Source organism: Anopheles coustani, chromosome 2 (genome assembly GCF_943734705.1).
Source record: "Anopheles coustani chromosome 2, idAnoCousDA_361_x.2, whole genome shotgun sequence".
Lineage (NCBI taxonomy): Eukaryota > Metazoa > Arthropoda > Insecta > Diptera > Culicidae > Anopheles > Anopheles coustani.
The window spans coordinates 76157593-76177412 of record NC_071289.1 but is presented as its reverse complement, the minus strand read 5'-3'; the positions used below and the strand labels follow the sequence as shown (position 1 = coordinate 76177412).

The 19820-nt window shown below is 43.5% G+C and overlaps 2 protein-coding genes across 3 annotated transcripts in view; one reads left to right on the top strand and one right to left on the bottom strand.

Moving 5' to 3' along the window:
* The window catches only part of LOC131262861 (inositol 1,4,5-trisphosphate receptor), a 31304-nt gene extending 29267 nt beyond the window's left edge, over positions 1-2037 (top strand). Inside the window, exon 13 of the mRNA XM_058264946.1 lies at positions 32-2037. Within this exon, the coding sequence (XP_058120929.1) occupies positions 32-118 (87 nt within the window). The 3' untranslated portion in view covers positions 119-2037. The remainder of the gene's footprint in view (positions 1-31) is intronic.
* A 4082-nt stretch (positions 2038-6119) lies between these two features.
* On the bottom strand, positions 6120-16451 carry LOC131262862 (rho-related BTB domain-containing protein 2). 2 transcript variants are annotated; one of them, XM_058264948.1, is made up of 13 exons: positions 16158-16451; positions 12871-12974; positions 12381-12786; positions 12127-12308; positions 11878-12027; positions 11691-11813; positions 11481-11610; positions 9488-9601; positions 9245-9415; positions 8931-9173; positions 8591-8855; positions 7360-7543; positions 6120-7282 (listed from the first exon to the last, which is right to left on the bottom strand). In XM_058264948.1, the coding sequence occupies exons 1-12, from the start codon at positions 16335-16337 to the stop codon at positions 7383-7385; spliced, it is 2229 nt and encodes a 742-aa protein (XP_058120931.1). In that variant the 5' UTR covers positions 16338-16451; the 3' UTR covers positions 6120-7282; positions 7360-7382. The 2 variants fall into 2 exon arrangements, with proteins under 2 accessions (XP_058120931.1, XP_058120930.1); XM_058264947.1 differs by having other exon boundaries at positions 7360-7561; positions 11481-11618; positions 11696-11813.
* Positions 16452-19820: the final 3369 nt, after the last annotated feature.

Below are 19820 nucleotides of genomic sequence, written 5' to 3'. Positions count from 1 at the left end.
TTTTCCTCACTCTACTTCTTTTTTCCCGTAGATGACGGAACAGCGCAAACAACGACAGCGTCACGCCCTGCTCAACCCGACCACATCCACTTCGTACCAGTTCTATCCACAGCTTTGATGCTCAACGTCCGCTTTGCTCGGGGAGGACGCTCGAAGGAAGCTGTAAGACGACACCCGGGCAGGGACGTCAAAGCCTTTGCGGATGTAGTGATGCTGATTTGTGATAAGAACGAAGGGAAAAGGATCCGTTGGTCGAGGGTTGGTAGTTTCGAAGAAGAATTTCTCCCATTTTAAATTATCCTTTGGATCTATACTGAAGAAGGAGTTAATTGTAACCCGGCTTTTAGTTCTAGTTCAGCAGGAGAATCGATTCTCGTTATGCTTCCTATAGTGAGAGTTAGTGTTTAAATGTCGGTCCAGGAAGGTTCGGGAAAATGAAATTGTTTTCCGCGCCCACTTTTTGTGAATATGTTCTGTTATGCAATGCATGCTTAAATGTTGTAGTAAATTAAATAGATAGTAGTTAAACTATTGCACACAATTTGTCCTATATATATACTTGTACACTAGGGAAATGTAGTTATTATAAATGCACTGCAAAACAGGATAATATCTCACAGTGTTACCTTACCGATGACGACGATGACGAGTAATAAGTTAGCCCGTAAGACGATGCGCACTGCACTGGAAATGATTTACTCGTCGACTGAGAAGAGAAAGAGAGAGAGGGAGTGCCGGATACATGGACAAATATTTTCCCCAACATCATCGTCGTACCACGTGGCGTTTAATAATTTTTCGAGTAACATTTTAACATTGTGATTTGGGCCTACCAATTTTCTATCGCTATTTGATTACCTAACTTCCCTCGTCCTATCTACTTACCACCTTCCTAAACGGAGAAGAACTGTAACTTTAAGAATCTCTGACCCAACGCTCCCCTCGAGTCTTCCCATCTTCCAATCGAACTAACAGACTGATTTTGACTTTTTTGTATCCACCCCCTTCGAGAGAGCTTCAACCATCGAAACCCATTTCAATCGAGCAATCCTTTCGACAATAATAATGTCTGTGACGAAGAACATAGGTTATTTGCTACTCGCCTTAGAAAAGGTTTAAAATCTGCAAGGCTTCTCTCCGCAAACGCTATCCGTATAATTTTTCCTTATACTCGCGAACAAAAAAAAATTAACCTAAAAATAGATTTACACACTTAAAAAAAACGCTACATCAACGAAGGCAAGGAAAATGCTATAATATCTAAGTATATACCACACAGTAACCATTTGTTTCATCGCTTCCTTGGATGATTGCTTAAACCGTGCTTTGTGATACTTTGCTTCGTTTGTTTGATTGTTGAAAACGAATCGTTTCCGAAGCACCCATCTCATTGTGGTTGATTTTGTTCCTTCTGTTTTGCTGATGAAAAACATTTCTAATCTCACCGGTTGTGTCGTTCTCATCCAGCTCATCGTTGCACGACGGGAAATCGGTTTCGGACCATGTTTTTTCCGATCAGAACACGTATTACGATTAAAAAAACTGTACCTTGTTTTAGCTAGCTCTTACTGTGCTGAGCGAGTTTGTGTCCGTTAAACGAAGAAAACATGAGCTGATATCAAACTTAAAGTACCGACGACCGAAACATCACATGTTTTACTATCGGTTCATAATAAATGAAAGTTATTGGAGATAACAACTATAGTGTAACATTTAAATATACTTTAGAAAAGGAATTACACACACAAATTGAAACGTTCTCAAAAACGAAAAATTATTTTATGAAAATTAAAAATCACGTAAAACGTATTAAAGTATATCGACAGCACAGGAACTTCCCGCAAGTTGAACAACTCCGGCGGAACTGTTATAGATGATGTTATAAGAAATATTAAGGCCCTATCGGCCCAAGGGTCAGCAGGTGAACTTCGGTTCGGTTCTTAGGAAGGACAGAAACACATACACACACACACTTTCCGTCATCGTTACTTCTGATACGTGAATTACAACGTAAGTCTGTTCTAGCAAGAAATAAAAAGCGAACAATATTTAGCGTGTTAGCTAGTTTTATTTTTATTGTATTTTGGACAGAAAGAAACTCTAAAAAAAACAGTTTGGATATGTACAATTGGAGCCAACTGTTCCTATCCGGTAGTAAGGCAAGCGAAAACAACTGGTTTTTGGTATGCTGAACTTGACGGACTTCTTCTTCTTTTGGATAGTTAAGCAAGTAATAAAAATTGATAACGAATCGATCGATCCAAAGGTTGACAATCTTTTGATTAGTAAATTTTTAAATCAACCCGTTATAAACTAATAAATCATCGCTTTATGCGGGGGGTTTATTATTTCTCTCGCAGTTGAAGAGATTATCAAACATCAGAGACAAAACGTTTAGGGTAGCTGGATGGAAAACAAAATGCAAGATCAGTATTGGTTCATTTGCACCGTTGACTAAGTGCATCACGTTCCTAACCTTACACTACATCAACTAGAGCGCAGTGGATTAATCACAATATGGTTTGGTTTTCCTCTTTTCGCCTTTTCCTTCCTTTTCCTAACCACTAACCGACACAAATGTTTTCTGCCTACTAGGATGCAACGTTCGCTTTCCCTGTAACAGGGAACTGTTTGGGTTTGTGGGTTTGCTGTTGTTTCAGCACAAAGTACTTACACTTAAATAATTGCTGCTTTTGTTCTTTGGTTGGTTCGGCTCATGTGGATGAAGCAGCGTTATGTTACCATGTAACGTTCATGCTTTACTTCAGTAAATGGTTGGTATCTTGTGTTGCTTTCTTTTATCACGTTTGTCCGTGGTTTTCAACCACTGGTTTTTCCTTAGCTTGGTTATGATAAATACGTTGACTTTGAGTCAGCTGCGTCTCGGAAATGAAGATTACGATATTATATATTCCTACCGGAAAAACGCTGAAGATAAGAACAGCTTACGTTGAGAGGGCGAGAGAACTTGGGTTTTGACGCAGACGAGGACGAAGAAGTAACAGCGAAGGCAAGGGCGACACTGTATTGGCGTTCAAATCGGAGTTTCTCAAAGCAAACGGGGTTTTTTTTGTTAGTGCATGATTCTAAAATCCCAAAAAGCCATATTAGTATTACCGACCGTAAAATTTTGAAGCGTTTTTCCATCTCACATTTCTCAATTGTAATCGGTTTCTTTCTTTCTTTGCGATTTTTTTCTACCTTTGCCACGATCAGTTAACTACGATGTTACTACGTTTTCCAAATGGTAAAGTACATGTCGCTTTCCGCTCTCAATTGTAGTATGTAATTGTTTGTATTATTTTTTTTTGTTTATCAAAATTGAACTATTTGTTTCCGTGTTTTGCGTGCTTATTTGTGTGTGCGCGTGTGTGTGTTTTCTTATCAGTTATTCAAGACGCTTCAAAGCTCCAAAGTTGATTGCTAACGTGGACTTTCGTGGACGATTATCATGCAGTTCGCACGACGCTCGCTCTACTCCGTTCGAATTTGACTCTAAAAATGTGGCATATCCTATTGCTGTTTGCGAGTTGCTACCTTGCTATCCTACGATTGAGACGTACACTGGGCCCAAAGTTAATCCGGACGCTCAAAAAATGACCATGCGTCCGACTTTGTGGTCGATTTTAGAGTACTTAGAATTGATAACAATGATTTTTGTTCATTGCATCTTCTTGGTGCACCTTCCTACGAAGTACGTGCAAAAAGAACGGTGAAAAAAATCGTACCCAAGCGACGCAATAAACAACAGAGTGGAAAAAGTCAGAATTTTGACGGCCAATCGCAAAGTCGGACAGTTATATTTCATCGTAGTTTTGTTAGCTAAAGTGGTGTGTAAGTTAGTTTCGACACTTGATATTTGTTACTATCGATGCAGACGACTCTTGGGCATCGTTAGAAGCACTCGGATGATTCGATTTATTATATTATTGAAGTTTTTATTGAAATATACGTCACACTACTTTGTTGGAACGAAACATCATCATTTATCCATCATAACGATAGAAAAAGATTTCAAAACATATGAAATTAGACTTACAATAGCAAACTAACAGATTCAGACAACATTAAAAAGTATAAAACATCAAAAAGTATCGTAAAATCACCAAAGAACTGCTCTTTGCAGCACACAATTCGGGAAATGGGAGGAAGAACCAATCGATTCAACCCTTTTACTACTGCCGTAGATCTAAAAGAAACTTTACTAAAAGTGTTTGTTAAGTGCTCTAACTATTTGGAACTATTTACACTGGAATGGGCTGCATGCCAGAACCCCGGGAAAGAAATCATTATTATCGGAGAAAAATTGAAAACTACGATTCTGTTGCTAGAACTGATGTCGATAAATAAAATGATTTTAGGAACAAATTATATCATTCTACGTCGGAAAGATAGTTAAAGTTAAACAATCATGATATTTTGTGCAAGTCCTGTTTACAGTTGACACAAAAATTCGCAATTTTTTCTCAGATAGATGGCGATACATATGGCGCGTTCGAGGGAAAGGGTTTAACCAAAACTGTCCGAGTTGTTGAAGGTTCCTTAATAATATGAGAGTGCATGTAGGCTAAAGGAGTTGGAAAATTACATAATATTAGGGGTAGTAGATGAGAATTAGTAGACGGGCAATAGTAAATGGGTTACATTAAATGGTTTATCGAATCATTCTACCTTCCCTTTCCAGAAATGTGTGCTGCAAAAAGCAGTTCTTTGGTGATTTTACGATACTTTTTGAAGTTTTATACTTTTTAATGATGTCTGAAATTGTTAGTTTGCTAATGTTAGTCTAATTTCATATGTTTTTAAAAACTTTTTCAATCGTTATGATAGATAAATGATGATGTTTCGTTCCAACCAAGTAGTGTGACGAATATTTCAATAAAAACTTCAATAATATAATAAATCGAATCATCCGAGTGCTTTTAACGATGCTCAAGAGTCGTCTGCATCGATAGTAACAAATATCAAGTGTCGAAACTAACTTACACACCACTTTAGCTAACAAAACTACGATGAAATATAACTGTCCGACTTTGCGTTTGGCCGTCAAAGTTCTGACTTTTTCCACTCTATTGTTTATTGCGCCGTTTGGGTACGATTTTTTTAACCGTTCTTTTTGCACGTACTTCGTAGGAAGGTGCACCAAGAAGATGCAATGAACAAAAATCATTGTTATCAATTCTAAGTACTCTAAAATCGACCACAAATTCGGACGCATGGTCATTTTTTGAGCGTCCGGATTAACTTTGGGCCCAGTGTATGTGCGTTTATTTGTGCTTACCAAAAGCGCCAATCGAACGAGTAGGGGTTGATCGTATCCTAAATGGGGAATCCGCACTCCAACCGCAGTAGGCGGATGTGTGTTTATAAAAATGAGGCAGTTTACTTTTTCCCATGGTTCTCGTGGCATCGTTTGTACCATACGTCCCTACTACTTTCGTCGTGTTTTTGCTAGCTTGAAACGATCGGTGACATCATCTAAATGTTTTCTGGAATTATCTTCCTTGCCCAAGCAACTGTCCGACAGTTAGATTAAGCAACGCCCACCCTAGCAACTGCTACCACCGAAATCATGGCCTACTGCATAACTAACCTAACGCCTCTAAATTGACTTCGGCCAATCTAAGATGAACTCGATCGAAAGCCAGCTTACAATCGATCTACCGATAAACCGACACATTAATGGGGCCATTGATGGAGTGTCGTTTGCCATAAGGTAACTAATATGGATAATGTGGCAAATCACACGAACGATGATCTCGATCTAATTTGATCTACAGCCGATATCAGAGGAGAACCAGCTTCTCTGGCCGTTTTTGTGAGGAGTAAACCCTAACGCACTATGTAATAGCTTACCAATGTAGCTACACCTCAAATTTTCTACCAAATGTTAACGGATCTGTGTAGGAATCGAAACTAATTTACTTCATTAGGGGAATGGTTAAACCTATCATGCTAGCAAAACGAAAAACAATACGTAAAAACAGAAAGTAATAACTAAACAAAATAAAACTTCATTATCTGTAAGTTGGAACATTTGCCAAAACAAAATCATATACGTATTTATTATTTGTTTCAAAATAAGTTCCCGAGACATAAAATAAAGAAACTCGGTGAAATACTTAACGTAAAAACATATACTGCTTACGCGACTTTTTATTGCAAGTCCTTCTACCTTGCTTTCAAAGTAGGTGTTGTGTGTATGCGTGTATGTGTGTATGTGTGTGTACGAGTAGGTATGTATTAAAGGAACTAATAATCCCGAACGGAACACACTCCTTAACGCACCATAGTAGTGATAGTAGTGTTTAGACGAAACGTCTTCGCTGAATGCTTTGGGTTACGGTTTAATGCTTTTCAATTGGCCATTAATTTCCTGCCACAGAATTTCGTTGCTGCATCCTGAACGCTACTGAGAGCGGTTTTCCCTTTTGCCTATCTTTTCAATCCACTACTTCCGTCCGCTTGTTTGCTCTCAGTCATAGTTTTTGGGGTAGAAAATAATATACTTTCTCTCTAGGCTGGTTCTAGCCTACAATAATACACTTTGCGTGCTTCTCTCACTGTAGGATCATATTATTGGTTGATGTCTCACCTGTTACTGGCCCCCTCCTTGCATGTAGGCTGTTCCGGCCACTAAGCATACTAACACATAGATAGTAGACACCACGTTTATCGCTTTTCCCTTCGCCCTAAAATTGTCAACCTAATTTCGCGAGCTTTCTAGTAGAATGCATTCAAATGGTGCGCACCATCATGTTTCGCTTGGTTTTTCGTTTAGCTACACTTAACCAATCTTGTCTGTATGTGTGTGTGTGTGTGTGTTTGTGTGCTTAACTGGCACATCTCCTGAGGGCTGAGGGCAGAAAATGCTTCCTATATGTTAGAAAATGTTTGAACGTCCTGCATGGTGGACGATAGAAACGCGTTGTCTCTTCATTCGACGACCCGTGGATAAATGTTTTCATTTGTAAGCTCCGGTTGGGATGTGAGATGGGCAATGGGAAAATTAGGTTCTGTGTAGGAGTAAAATTAATTAATCAAACTGCATGCGATTCATTCGTTCGCAATGTGATTTCGTTCCGGGCGCGAAAGTGCGCCCCATGACCTTGAGATGCCGTTCGTTTTCGCCTCGTTTTGCCTCGTTCGTCAATAGCCGTCGTCCAACGGTGGCTACCGTTGCAGTAAATATTATGTGTAGATCTGGAAGATGATCAGGATGCTCAGGATGGTGCAGATAAAGCAGATCAGTACCGGCAGGATTACGATGAAACGGAGCGATCTGTAAAAGAGGAAAAAGTAACCAGAAAAAATTAACATCACTCGATTCGGGGGATTCATATGATGTATAAAACTTACCTCCACGGGCCGTCGGCCTGATGTCAAAGATCACCGGCGTCATGTTCCGGATCGAGCTGGTTGACCGAGTTGGCGTTTGACTGGAAGAGGCTGGTGCTGACCGCGTCATGCTGATCGGTGACCGTCGTCGCCTTGCCACCTTGAATGGCCGATTTGGCCGTCGCAGCGGAACGCTTCGATTTCCCTAATAGCCAGAAAAACACTTTTCCCAGTTGGTCCCGGTGTTGTCGAGTGGATGAGCGAATGAATGGATGGATTCGATTGGGGATCGAGTGTTCGAGTATGCGTGCGTGCGAGGATGAATTTGACAATGATTATAATTTACACAAACAACATAAAAGGGTGGTGGAGGAAGGAGGTGAAGGTGGAAGAGGATGAGGAGGAGAGGGAAAAGCATTCGGATAAGTGCAACGGATAGGAAACGGATGAACAATATGGACACGAAGCCAGGAATTTGAAGGAAAAAGTATAAAATGAAGAAAAGAAATGACATAAAATAAAATAAAGAAGAAAATAAACAAATTAAAAAATAAGATCTAGCAAAATGCAAACATACTTTCGATGATATTTGATGAGGGTGATTCGATCGGGAGTGTGAGTTGTTGGTTGATCGAGACGTGATCGAGTTAAAACGAGTTAAAGGTCGTTCGAGACGAGTTATATAAACCGCCAAAAAAAGGGAACTCCTATAGCGGAATGGAAACTCATAGCAAACATGTAGAAGATGATGGAAAGTAATGAAAATCTGTACTTTAATATAGCACGCGAAATAACAACAACGATACGAGAAAACTATTGCGCTACAAGGCGCGTTACGAGCTTTCACAGTAAATTTGAACAAAATGTGCCTCATCTTTGCGACACAATTTTCAGATAAATTTGAAACCATACCCAGGAATACCCAGAAAAAAAACAGAAGAAAAAATCTGTTTAAACTTACTGCAAAAATTCATCACGCACCACCCCATTAATGTTTATTTTTAACTATTCAACAATAGTGCGATCGCGAAAATGGTGTGATGAGCAAAATCGAACAATGTTGAACTGAACATGTTTGTCCTACCGTCGTTTTGGCAAGCTCGCAATGCTTTCTGAGGCTCGTGCCACGTGCTACCGTGCATTTTGCTTTCGTGAGTGAGAATGGGATATGCTTTTGCTAAAAAGGATTCCGCGCTTGACATGGCACGGATGACACATGGTGCGGAGTTTAAAAGTCCCCTACTTTACCTACCTCCCGAAAAGCACAGACACCCTTTGTCGTCCGTGGTGCAGTCTTTTTTGCCACTGTTTAGCTCGCGGCTCAGCTCGTTCATGCAGCGCTGGTAGTAGTCGTAGTCCTTCAGATACCACACCGGGGGCCAGCGGTGCTCGCGCAGATAGTCCTGATTGTCCGGGTGAAGACCCTTGAGGCTGCGCGGTGACAGCCGGCAGATGCTGTTGTAGTTGACGCACAGGTACGACATGCACCATTCGGCGAGCTGGTGTGCGTTGTGCAGCTAAAAGTAAAAGGATCACAAACGCACGCGGGATTAAAGCGGGCCACACTACATTGAAAGCACCCCCCTTCGTACCTTCACCGGTTCCAGCAGCCGGAGACAGTGTTCTACCGCCTCGCTCGTTTCGTTCTGCGACATCCGGAGCAGATCCTCGATCACCCGACACTCGACCAGATTCAGCAGCCGGGGCAGACACAGTCGGTTGGCTAGCTCGAGCAGGTTCAAACATTTGTCCGCCGAGATGGGCGGTATCTCGTCGGTGTACAGATAGCACAGCAGCTTGTGGAACGTGTACTCCGTCACACCGGGAAGTACGATCTGTAAAATAACGAAGATCATTTGCCGTAAATGAAGTGAACCGTAATTTTCCCTAACCCTCGAGGTCTTACCAAGTTGGCATGCGCCTCACGGAAGTCACCGTTCAGCATCGCTTTCATCACATCACAGCGCGCGACCAGCATGGCACGGTGGGCCTTCATGTGGCCATCGTCCAGCTCGAACGTGATATCACCGAACACACCGTTCTGAACACAATATTTCTCCAGATTTTGTTTCATACACTGAAAAACGTATCGTTAACATTCTACATGGTTATCGACATAAGGCACTCTTTACTCTCTTATTTGACCTACCGTTGAGTAATGCTGAATCGTTTCGTCGTTCATGAAGCTTTGATTCGCCTGGGTGTTGGACAGAAGCACCATCAGCTGGGGAAGTTCGAGAAACTCCGCCGCCTGCCGTATTTCCTGTTCGGGCGAACGTGGGGGGGCAGTAGAGAAGAAACAGAGCAGTGATTATGCCGTGCGTGTAGTTGCTAATTGTGGTGGTGACTTTTCAACATAAATCAAAACCAAGACATACTTTAAAGAACCTTAAAACGCAAAATCGAAGCCTAGAGTTCGACGAAAGCTCTAGTTTCTATTGGTATAGGGTAGTAGTTTTGCATAACGTTAGGAACAAAAGTTAGAAGATCTTGCACTCGTTATAACAGTAGTGTTTTATTGATTAGTCGGTAAGAAATAAATATACTTTTAGTGGAGCTTCATTCGCGGAAAGAGTAAGTGAAAGAGATAGAAAGATAAGTAGAGCAACTATCTAGAGTTAATAACGGGTAGACTTAAATTAACAACACGAAAGACTCTTCACTATAAAGTTCAAAAGAATAGTATTCAAACGATGTTCCAAAAAGAAGAAATAATTTAAATCTACAATGGCAATCTATTCATAAGAACACTACGTAAACCCACTTGGAAACGAGGAAACTAGACCATGAACAGCATAATTCGTTACGGTTCATCAAACACCGAAAAATAACAAATAAAAACGAACACTTAAAATTTCCAATCCACGTTTTGCCAAAATCAAGACAAGCTTCTTTATCAAACAAAAAGAGAATGAACAAAACAAAACCCAAAGAAAACTATACAGCCAACAAACAACAACACACAACTAGAGAACAGTTTCCTTTTTTTTCATCCGCGTGTGTGTGTGTGTGTGTGTTTATCTGTACGTATTTTTCTTTTTCAGTTCCATTTACCAGTATCAATCCTATCGACGCAGTCTGCGCCGTTCGAGTTCGAGCGGCAGCGGCAAGGGACGTTAGATTCGTGTGTGGGCGCAAAAAGTGAAGGAGATAGATAGAAAAAATAACACATAAATGTTGGAAACGGCGGTAAGAATGTAACAATGCTGCTGCTGGTAGTTGTGTTGGTGGAAGGAAAGCGGATGTTAGCAACAGGAAGGGTAAGAGCAAAGGAAAACGAGAATTGTTTGCTGCCCTTCCCTTCAAGAACATTTTCATTTCTATTGTCTTTTTTAAACAAGCTTATAATCCTAGGTTGAAGGGAAGAAGTGGATGAAACAAGTGGACCTGTCCATTTGAACTGGTCGTTAAAATGAGGTACAATTTCTGCGATTGGATTGATTGATTTTGCAACGATTTATGAGTAAGAGGTGTTGCTTAAATGAACACACACAGTAACGAAACGTATAACGGCGAGGTAAAACCAACAGAAGAACAACATATCGACGACTAAAACAAAAACCAATGAGAAGAACTTAAACATGGAAGCAAAACCCAATTCAGCCTTACGATGAATGAATAAAAAGGAGAAACTTTTATGGCAAACACTACAAGGCAAAGGAGGAAAGTAAGTGTAATAAAGATGTTGAAATGGAGAAGAGAGCCATGTGGTGCCACAAGTTCACTTTACGAAAGCCTCATAATGTGAACGAACGAAGGAGTAAATAATTTTAGACATGCAATAAGCGCGATCTCCAATCCAAATGAAAGTTAATTGAGGCATGGAGGGATGGCAAGAAGGTGAAAAGTGAGATGCATAAGCGATTTTTAGCGAGTGAACGAGTGATAAAAATTATGGTTTTTGATATCATGAAAGTGCCATATTAACATGAGGGGGTTAATTGTGCAATATAAAAATGTGTGTGTGTGAGAGCATGTGCGACTGATGCCTGCAGAGGTTAAGCTTAAAATTATTATAAGAAGTTTGGTTTGGTCAGGTTTTTTTCGTTCGGAAAGCCTTCGAGTCTATCGAGTTCCACCAGATGGAAGATGTAGGATGGTGCATGAGGTTCAATGTTTCCGGGAGCCACCATCGAACTGACCTGCAGATCTAGACAATCCCGGTCGATCGTGCCGGTGTAGATGAACTTCAGGCACTGCTGCATCGCCTGCGGGGTGATCACCTTGCTGATCTGGATGACGGTTTGCGTTTGCGTGTAGCTGTGCCTTCCACTGTCGATCTGTTAACGAAAAACGGGTTATCGTTAACGGTTTCCAGATAGTTCCCACCACTTCCCTCGGGCACACAACACCTTACCTGGAACACTCTAATACTTTGAAACACGGGATGGTGCAGCTCCCGATAGAGATCTTTCTTCGGTTCCACCGTTGGCAATGCCTGATAGCTGGATCTACGCTTTAGCTGCTCCCACATTCTAGGGTAAAGGAAACGATGTCACATGAGGCCCGGTAAACGTTCAGCGTGTCGTAGAGCCTTACCGGTTGGGAGCTTTGTTCTGCTCGAGCCGTATTAAACACTCCGTGTCCTCGTTGAAGTCGGCCGTCGTCGACTCGCCGAACGTCGAGCTCACCATGCTGGACTCGCTGCTGCTCCGGGCGCCAATGTCACTGATGTCCATCGTTAGTAACCTGCAAATGAGCGAACCGGTACCAGCGCTTAATAGATTTCGATGTTCGTTCGGGGGCGAGCGGATTGTGTAGAGAGAATAATTGGAACTGTTTGCTAACCTATGAAATGCATTAGAACTACTAGCTAACATAAATCTATGTACGGAAAAACGTATAGTACCGACAATTAATACTAGATCTGTATAGCACTGGGAATTGAACATGTTAAGCATGTCCTTCGTATGGGTGCCGGTAATGACGGTTACTTCCGGCGGCGGAGGTTTCGGCGGTCGGAACGGGGCCTAGAGGAAACGAAGGAGAGCGCTTGTTAGTGATTTTTATTTTCGTACAGACAGACGGCAGCCCCCACTTACCTGTAGTAAAGGCCGCTGAACTCGCTTCAAGTTCGTCATCCAAAAGCGATGCTCACGGCGGGCGATCAGCGAGGCCCGGATCGCGTTCTCAAACACCTCGTTTACGCCAAAGTACGTAAACACGCTCGTCTCGTAGTACGCGACGCCGAGCTCTTTCGCAACGGCACGCGCCTCGTCCGGCATCACCAGGTCGGACTTCCGGGCCGCCCGCACGAACGGGCTCCGTTCGCCGAAGTAGGACAGGTAGGTTTCGTCGCGGTACATGTACCGCAGGTCGTTCTTGCACCCGACCAGGATGACCGGTGTGTCCGGGCAGAACTTGCGTATCTCCGGGTACCACATGGCCCGGCAGTTTCGCAGCGAGACCGGATTTGCGATTGAGAAGCACAGTAGCACCACGTCGGAACTGGAAAAAAGCAAGAAAGAACGATACTTAGAGACCTTGTGTTTGATGGATTTCATCACGACAGATTGGGCGAGAATTACTTACCGACCGTAAGCGAACCGCCGATCCTTATCATGGTCACCGAAGGTGTCCCAGAGGCGCAGGGACACGTTAACACCATCTACAATTTCCCACGATCGCTCTAAAACCTGAAGAAGGGATAAATAAAATACATGTTAAATTTCAACTAATTGAAATAATTTAAGATGGATTTAAATAAACATTAGCGTGCCTTTCTGTAGGTAATAACTATAAATCTATACCTTTATAATAATAATACTCCACCCTGAATAAACTTTCAGAAACAAGTAGCTTCAGGGCGAGTTTTCTATTTAATATTGAATTCTTAATCTTTCGGGTTATCTTTATGTTTACCAAAGATTCACTATACCAAATAATGTACAGCATTTAAAATTTGATACTTGAAATCAAAAGGCAGATTTTCAATTCATCCAGAAGCTTCAGTAGTTTGCCAAGTTTATTACCAAATCAATCTATAGTATCGGATTCTACATATGATCCAATATAACAAAGGAGATTTTATAAAAGTTCCATCCTCTGTATTTTTGAACAGAAATATAAACAAGCAATCTTCATTATCAATAGAAATCTAGCGTCCAGGAGGACAAATGTGATAACAGTAATTTATTTTAAAATGATTTTATGGATTTGGCCTAGTCAAAACTGAGGGACGAATAGAATGGATGGTGTCCGTTTTATCACATTAAAAAAGAGAACCCAGTTCAGGTAGTTCCTTCGGAATCTCATCAAATCGAAACTACTCTTTCCTTACAAATTGTAATCTTTAAACCTAGGGATATGGTTCAGAGATCACGCATTCCTTCCAATCTCATCATATTCTATTTGTTCAGAACGGAACGGCTGGTTTGAATTGTGTAATACGTAACGAGTAGGTTCGAGTAGGCGTTTCTTGACTGCGATTCAAGGGTGCAATTTTTGACCAACGCAGCAGGCTAGGTTAAGTTTTTTCCGGTATCGGTGGATAGTGGCCCGACAAGCACGCGTTTTCCATTTTGAGCTAAATACATAAAACACAACGTAAGAATTAAAGGAAACTAGTAGCGATAGTTTCGGGGCCGTTTCGAACAAAACACTATTCAATCCAAAGAATCAACACAATTTGTCAGCTGACGATCAATCAAAGTATAAGTACACCACTGCGATCGTTGGGTAGAACGATCGATGGAATAATGAATAGGGGATGATCAGAAAACCAGAATAGTGCATCCTAATGCCGATCGCTGCTTCCCTCGCCGGAGGAGGCGCACCACTTCAGGGCGCGAGAAGATTTATCGTCATCTTAGGACAACAACAACAGGGCATGCAACCGATTCCGGGCGTTCACCATTTGGCCGACGTTGTCGTCCCGGTTTCGTTCTCAACTGCGCCATAATATCCCCAGTACCTCATAGGTGCAATTTGCTGCCCTTAGGCCCGCGAAGTCGTAATAATAGTAATACGCGGTGTTCATTTGTATGCAATACCGTCGATCGAAAGTAAACAAACGGCAAACCGCGGATAGAATAATAATCATCGTTCGCGTTCGCAATTTCCACGGTTTGGTTTCGTTTTGCGAGGAGGAGGAGGGGGGATGAGCTTTTGTTATGGGCAGCTATTGGACATGGACCACGTGTGAGAAGGCGTGATAAACGCTGGTGTCGGAAGCGCCATCAGCGAGTCTAATGTGCTAAACGCGGAGAGTGACACAAACTCTTTGTCATGGCGGAGAGATTGGGGTTTTTTTGGGACGAATGTTCGATAAGATATTCTTAGATGAACGGATACTTTTCGTGTGCCATTTAATTCCCGCACCATGATCGACGGAATCGTGTCAATCGAAGTGATTGTCGGTGAAATGTAGAACAGGACAAATTAGGGTATTGAACGGTTTCGAGCTTGTGCTTGTTGAAGCCCACGCCCTGCAGTCCCTTTACTGCCATTAATTCAGGCTGAAACAAAGAAGCATGCTGTGTTGGGCTCCCTCGGGATCGAGAGATCGTACGATCCATGTTGAAAGTGCATCGAAATCAAAACAAAATCTTATCCGCAATCTTGCCCCTTCGTAGCGCGGAAATGGACGATATAAATCGGGCATTCCATTCACCGTGGAGGACGCCGAATTTGTACATTCCGATTCCGTTTTATGCACAGCGTACGCTCCAGCGGCACTGGTTCGGTGTTGCTTTCCCACCGAACAACGATATTAATAGCCAGTAGAATCGGGGTTGCCGCCGAACGAACGCAAACACCGGGACGAGCGGGGAGAAGTTTAAACTGATTTTTCTTTCACTTTTGATCACCCTCGAAATGGGCACCATTCATGAAAGCTGCTGTTGATGCCGTTGATGCGCTTCTTCCAGAGGACCACCAGACAACAGTGCCCGGGCGGTGGATTGGAATCCACCGCCGTCATGATGGGTTTCGCCCTGCGTTCCCGTTCCGATGAAACGAAAAACGATCCTTCCCTTTCACTTGCAACGAGCGAAACGGTATGACCTGATGGGAAAAACATGGCCAAAAGCAAGCAAAGGGAAGAAAAATAATCCCTTTAAAACATTGTACTTTCTAATGCGGGCAACTTTTCTTCGGCAACGGCTTCCATCGCTTGGGCCACCATCGGACGCTTCATCTTTCGGGGCGGGGGGGCACACAAAGAAACGCAAAATTCAATTCATTGTGTTCGCGAATTCCACCGGAGAAGTCCCTGCCCTGGAAAGCTTGGTGGGGAAGGTTGGGTGAACCCGTTTCGCCTTTCGTGAACGAGGTGTGGCTGATGGGAAACTTTTTCATCCTTTGGCCCCATTTGGACGGATGGCGCCCGGCATCATCGTCGTCCGGATGGAGAAGACACGACGCCGTTTCGTTGCACTTTGTGTTCGCGTGACGTGTGTGTGAAACGGAGTCGCGTGGAGTACAGCAGTCTGCTCCAAATGATGCTAAAAATAAACTTTTCTCCTCGCCCTCGGGTGTCTGTGCGTGGGTGTGCATCCTCCAGCAAACACCCACCCAACTGTGTGTGTGTGCGTACGTCCTTTTTCCACAATAACAGTAGATTGCAATGTTCGTTCCGTTCCGATCTCCACCAACGTTGGAAAATGGCCTCAGATAACTCTTTCCTCTCCCGATGGGGGTGGAGTGTTCTTCGCAACGGAGGGAGGGTGGGGTCGGAAAATGCATTTCCCAGTGCAGCTGTAACGGTGCAAATACCTCCCGAAATGGTGAAACAATCCCCCATTCCCCCAACGACGACGCCACCTCCCCGACGCCAATCCCCTCCCTTGTTGCCTGGCGGATGGCGAAAGGCAACTTACATCCTTGTAGATCCGGTACTGGTCAATGGCCCAGACGGTTGGCACATGCGTGTTGAGCAGCTGGGACAGCGAGACGTGCTTGTTGCAGGCCCGGGCACAGATCAGGCGCGTCTTGCCGACGGCCGTGTCGCCGACGAGGACACATTTTACCAGCTCCTGGTGTGGCTGCTCGTTGTCCATCCTTCCATGCCCGTGGGCGGCGGCCGGTTCGTGGTCGTCGTCGTCGTCGTCGTCGTTGGTCTCTGTCCCGGATTGGTCTCCGTCCCGGCGTCGTTTTCCGTCTTTCCGTCCGAGGCTTTCTCCAGGAAGGTGGATGGACGGCAGTTTCTGCAATGGAACGGAACGGAAGAGAAGAGGTAAGAAAACTCATAAACAAATAATCTGTTGATGTTCCGCACGTCCAACGGCATCGACCAAACTTTTGATGTAGTTTTAGATGCTGTTTTTGTACGTGTGTGTGTGTGCGGATATGAGAACTATTCTTGTACACCGGGCTCGTGGAGACATGCCAAGACAAAACCACCCCTGTCCCAGAGGGACACAATAGATGTCCCCAGTGAAGTTTTATGAGGCTTGTCGTTCTGAGTCGTTAAGTTTGGAACTTTGATGCCTTCCTTGCGAGCGCTTCCTTTTCCGTGGCCAGATAGTTCATCCCACATACAACACGACGGTTGGTTCGGTTAGAAGTTGACACATTCTCATAAAACTTGCCACTCAAAGGATGCCCGAATCGGAAAAGAAAAGAATGAAATTAACCACCACCACATAAGGAAACTTCGTTGGTAGCCTTAAATTGCGTAACGACATATCGTTTGTTAATGGCTTAACTATTTCCACCTGTGCGGTCCGTGTTTTTCTTTGATCCCTCGAGCTCTGATTACTTATTTCTTAAGTCCTACATTTCTCCCCTCAGAAAGTTTGCATAGGAAAAAGGACTCCAACTGCAGTGGAACTTCATTTGCCTCAAATTTGTATCCGCATAATCCGATCCCACAAAAACCTCTTAATTTTTCCATGGTTTATATGTTACCTTGTCCTATTATATACCGGGTGGGCCAAAACGGAAACGAGACGTTGAAACGATGGCGCCACGCTGAGCTCCGAAGCGAAAGCCGCACAGGAAAAGTTTTAGTAATTAGCGCAAAGAGGTTCTGCGTGCGGCACGCCATACCATTGTATGAAACAATTTGGTGTATTTATTGGGCACACGGTAATGGAATGGTTCAGCCCCGGTTGCGGCCATGCGTCCATCTATGAAATATTAAACGATGGAGAGTCGACAAACGAAACGAACCACTTTTACATGCTGCACTAATCGCTGAAGTGAGTGACCAGCTTTTTTTTGTTTTATTTGATTGTTTTTTATTTTTTTTGTACGGAGATATTATATCAAAATAAGTGTATGTCCATGCGGATGTCGTCATCCTTGACACAACGTGCTCCTCCGTCGAACGTTCACAAGTCTCCCGTTTGCATTGCAAAGATGACGCAATGCTTGAACCACGGACGATGCCACACAGGTGTGAGCAAACCCTTGACTTTGAAAGCGTAACGACCTCTAGGGTACGTCCGAGAAGGGGGACACACAGAACATACTTCAAATAAAACCCTCTCCGAAGGCCGAACCGGGGAATTCTGCCGTTTTTCTACCGGTTTCTGCCGAACCAATTGGAATTGGGAATAGCGCGAATTTACGTCATCTCGAATACATCGAAGCCACGGAAGGTGGATGGTGCAATGAACGGACAAGACATTCCAAGATGCGATCGCTATCTTGGCCCACGAAATGGTAAAAGACTTTTCCTGCCTTTTTCTTCCCAATCCTTTTCATCCTCTCTTTTCCTACGTTCCCATTGTTGTGTTTCGCTACTAGCTCAAACCGGCTAAAGCCGTTTCGAGGGTAATTTCGTTCCCACCAGCGGCATCACCAGCGTCGTCCGCGTCTTGTAGCTTTTACGAAAACAACGACTCGTTGTTGGAACGGTTGGGGGACGGGACGCCTCATCCGTGGGAAGACGGAAGGGGACTCCCCCTACCACATATGCCACAGATGCCACACCGGTTTTCGGTGGATTAACGTAACGGAAACTAGTCTCATCTAGGTAATTCCTGGTGCGAACCGCGGACAGCCTACGGTACGGTATGAAAATGGGCGGCAGATGAGGGTGGAGCGTCACACAACAAAAAAAAACACAAGGCAGCAAGAAAACAAAAAAAAACTTAGTACATAAAAGTAAATAAAACAATTCAAGCCTTATCTAATCAGGGTTTGCCACCACCCGGCGGCCGACCCAACTTTGAGACTGACAGACTCTAGGCATAAACTCTAGGCCTAAATAACAGAGATTCACGGAATCCATCTCTATCTGCCGGTGCCGATTTCTCCGCGGGCAGGATTCACACAAAGAAACTATCAGATTAATTCTATCTGTTTATGACTGTGTAGTCATCAGCTGAGTGAATGCTTATGCTGTTACTCAACCCACGGTTCGTTTTAGAGGCTTACCGAGGGGAGGATTTTTACAACTTTATATCGAGTGAAACTAACGCTAATCCTGCGTCGATTTAATGTATACCAGCTGAAGCAAATACATATATGGCTAGAAGTTAAAGGGGTTAACTTATACATCAACTTCCCAATGGTAGTCCCAATCTTGTAGTTGATTCATAACTAATTCTTTTAACAAGTAAATGGGAAGAATTAGTTACAAGTGTTATTGTATTATTATTACGAGATTAACCGACAACTCTGATCCCTAGCCGCTCTACTAAGTTATAAATTACGCTATACTAAGTTACGAAAATTAGGGCCTTCTAATTTGTGTCTACAATTGGAATTGGAAGGTTCTAAAATCGTGTACCTCCTTTAAGAGCAAGCTTTATTTTCATAACAATTAGAATCATTTCAAACTTGTCCAAATCCACCGTGCTGCAGGTCACGTAACACACTGTACCGCAAAAAAATACCGGAAGTGCATGGAGGGATGGGAAAAACGCGCGTTCGATGATAACAGAACTTAGGACGGCACGGTGACTATGGCCAGGTACGAAATGGCCAATCGGGGATGATGTATCATTCGCAAAGCTGCATCGTCACACAGGTCTAATCAACCTTTAAAAAAAAACCGTTTGTTCCACCGTGTCCCAATGCCTTCTATGATGAATGTGTTGTCATCCGAGCAGGCGGGGAGATGTTCCGCGGCAAAACGTCATCCCCCACCACCCCCACCGGTGGAGCTGAGTGCAACGAATGGTCTGAAAAACATGTGCTGCAACATGTGCAATCCATCTACGATGCATCGTGACGAATACACACAAAGCGTATTACATGCTCCGGGACGGGAGCACTCAGTGCGTTCGTGTGCGGAACGGGCGACCAACAGATGCCCCGCGTTAACCGCTCCGCCAACTGCAAATGTCAACAATAATAAAGCCATCGTCGGGTACGTTCGCGGTTGTCCACCCGCGGGCTTTCCTATCCCCGGCCCTCAGAGGGGACGTTCGTAAGACCGATCATCGGACAAACAGAAGCCGCTACCGTAGCGGACACTTTTCGCGACAACTTAGCCTTCTCTCATCCTCTGCCCTTGTTGATTTCATCGTCCATTCGCGTTATCATTTGATCGCTCCCGCGAGCGCACACTATGGAACACACATGCGCTG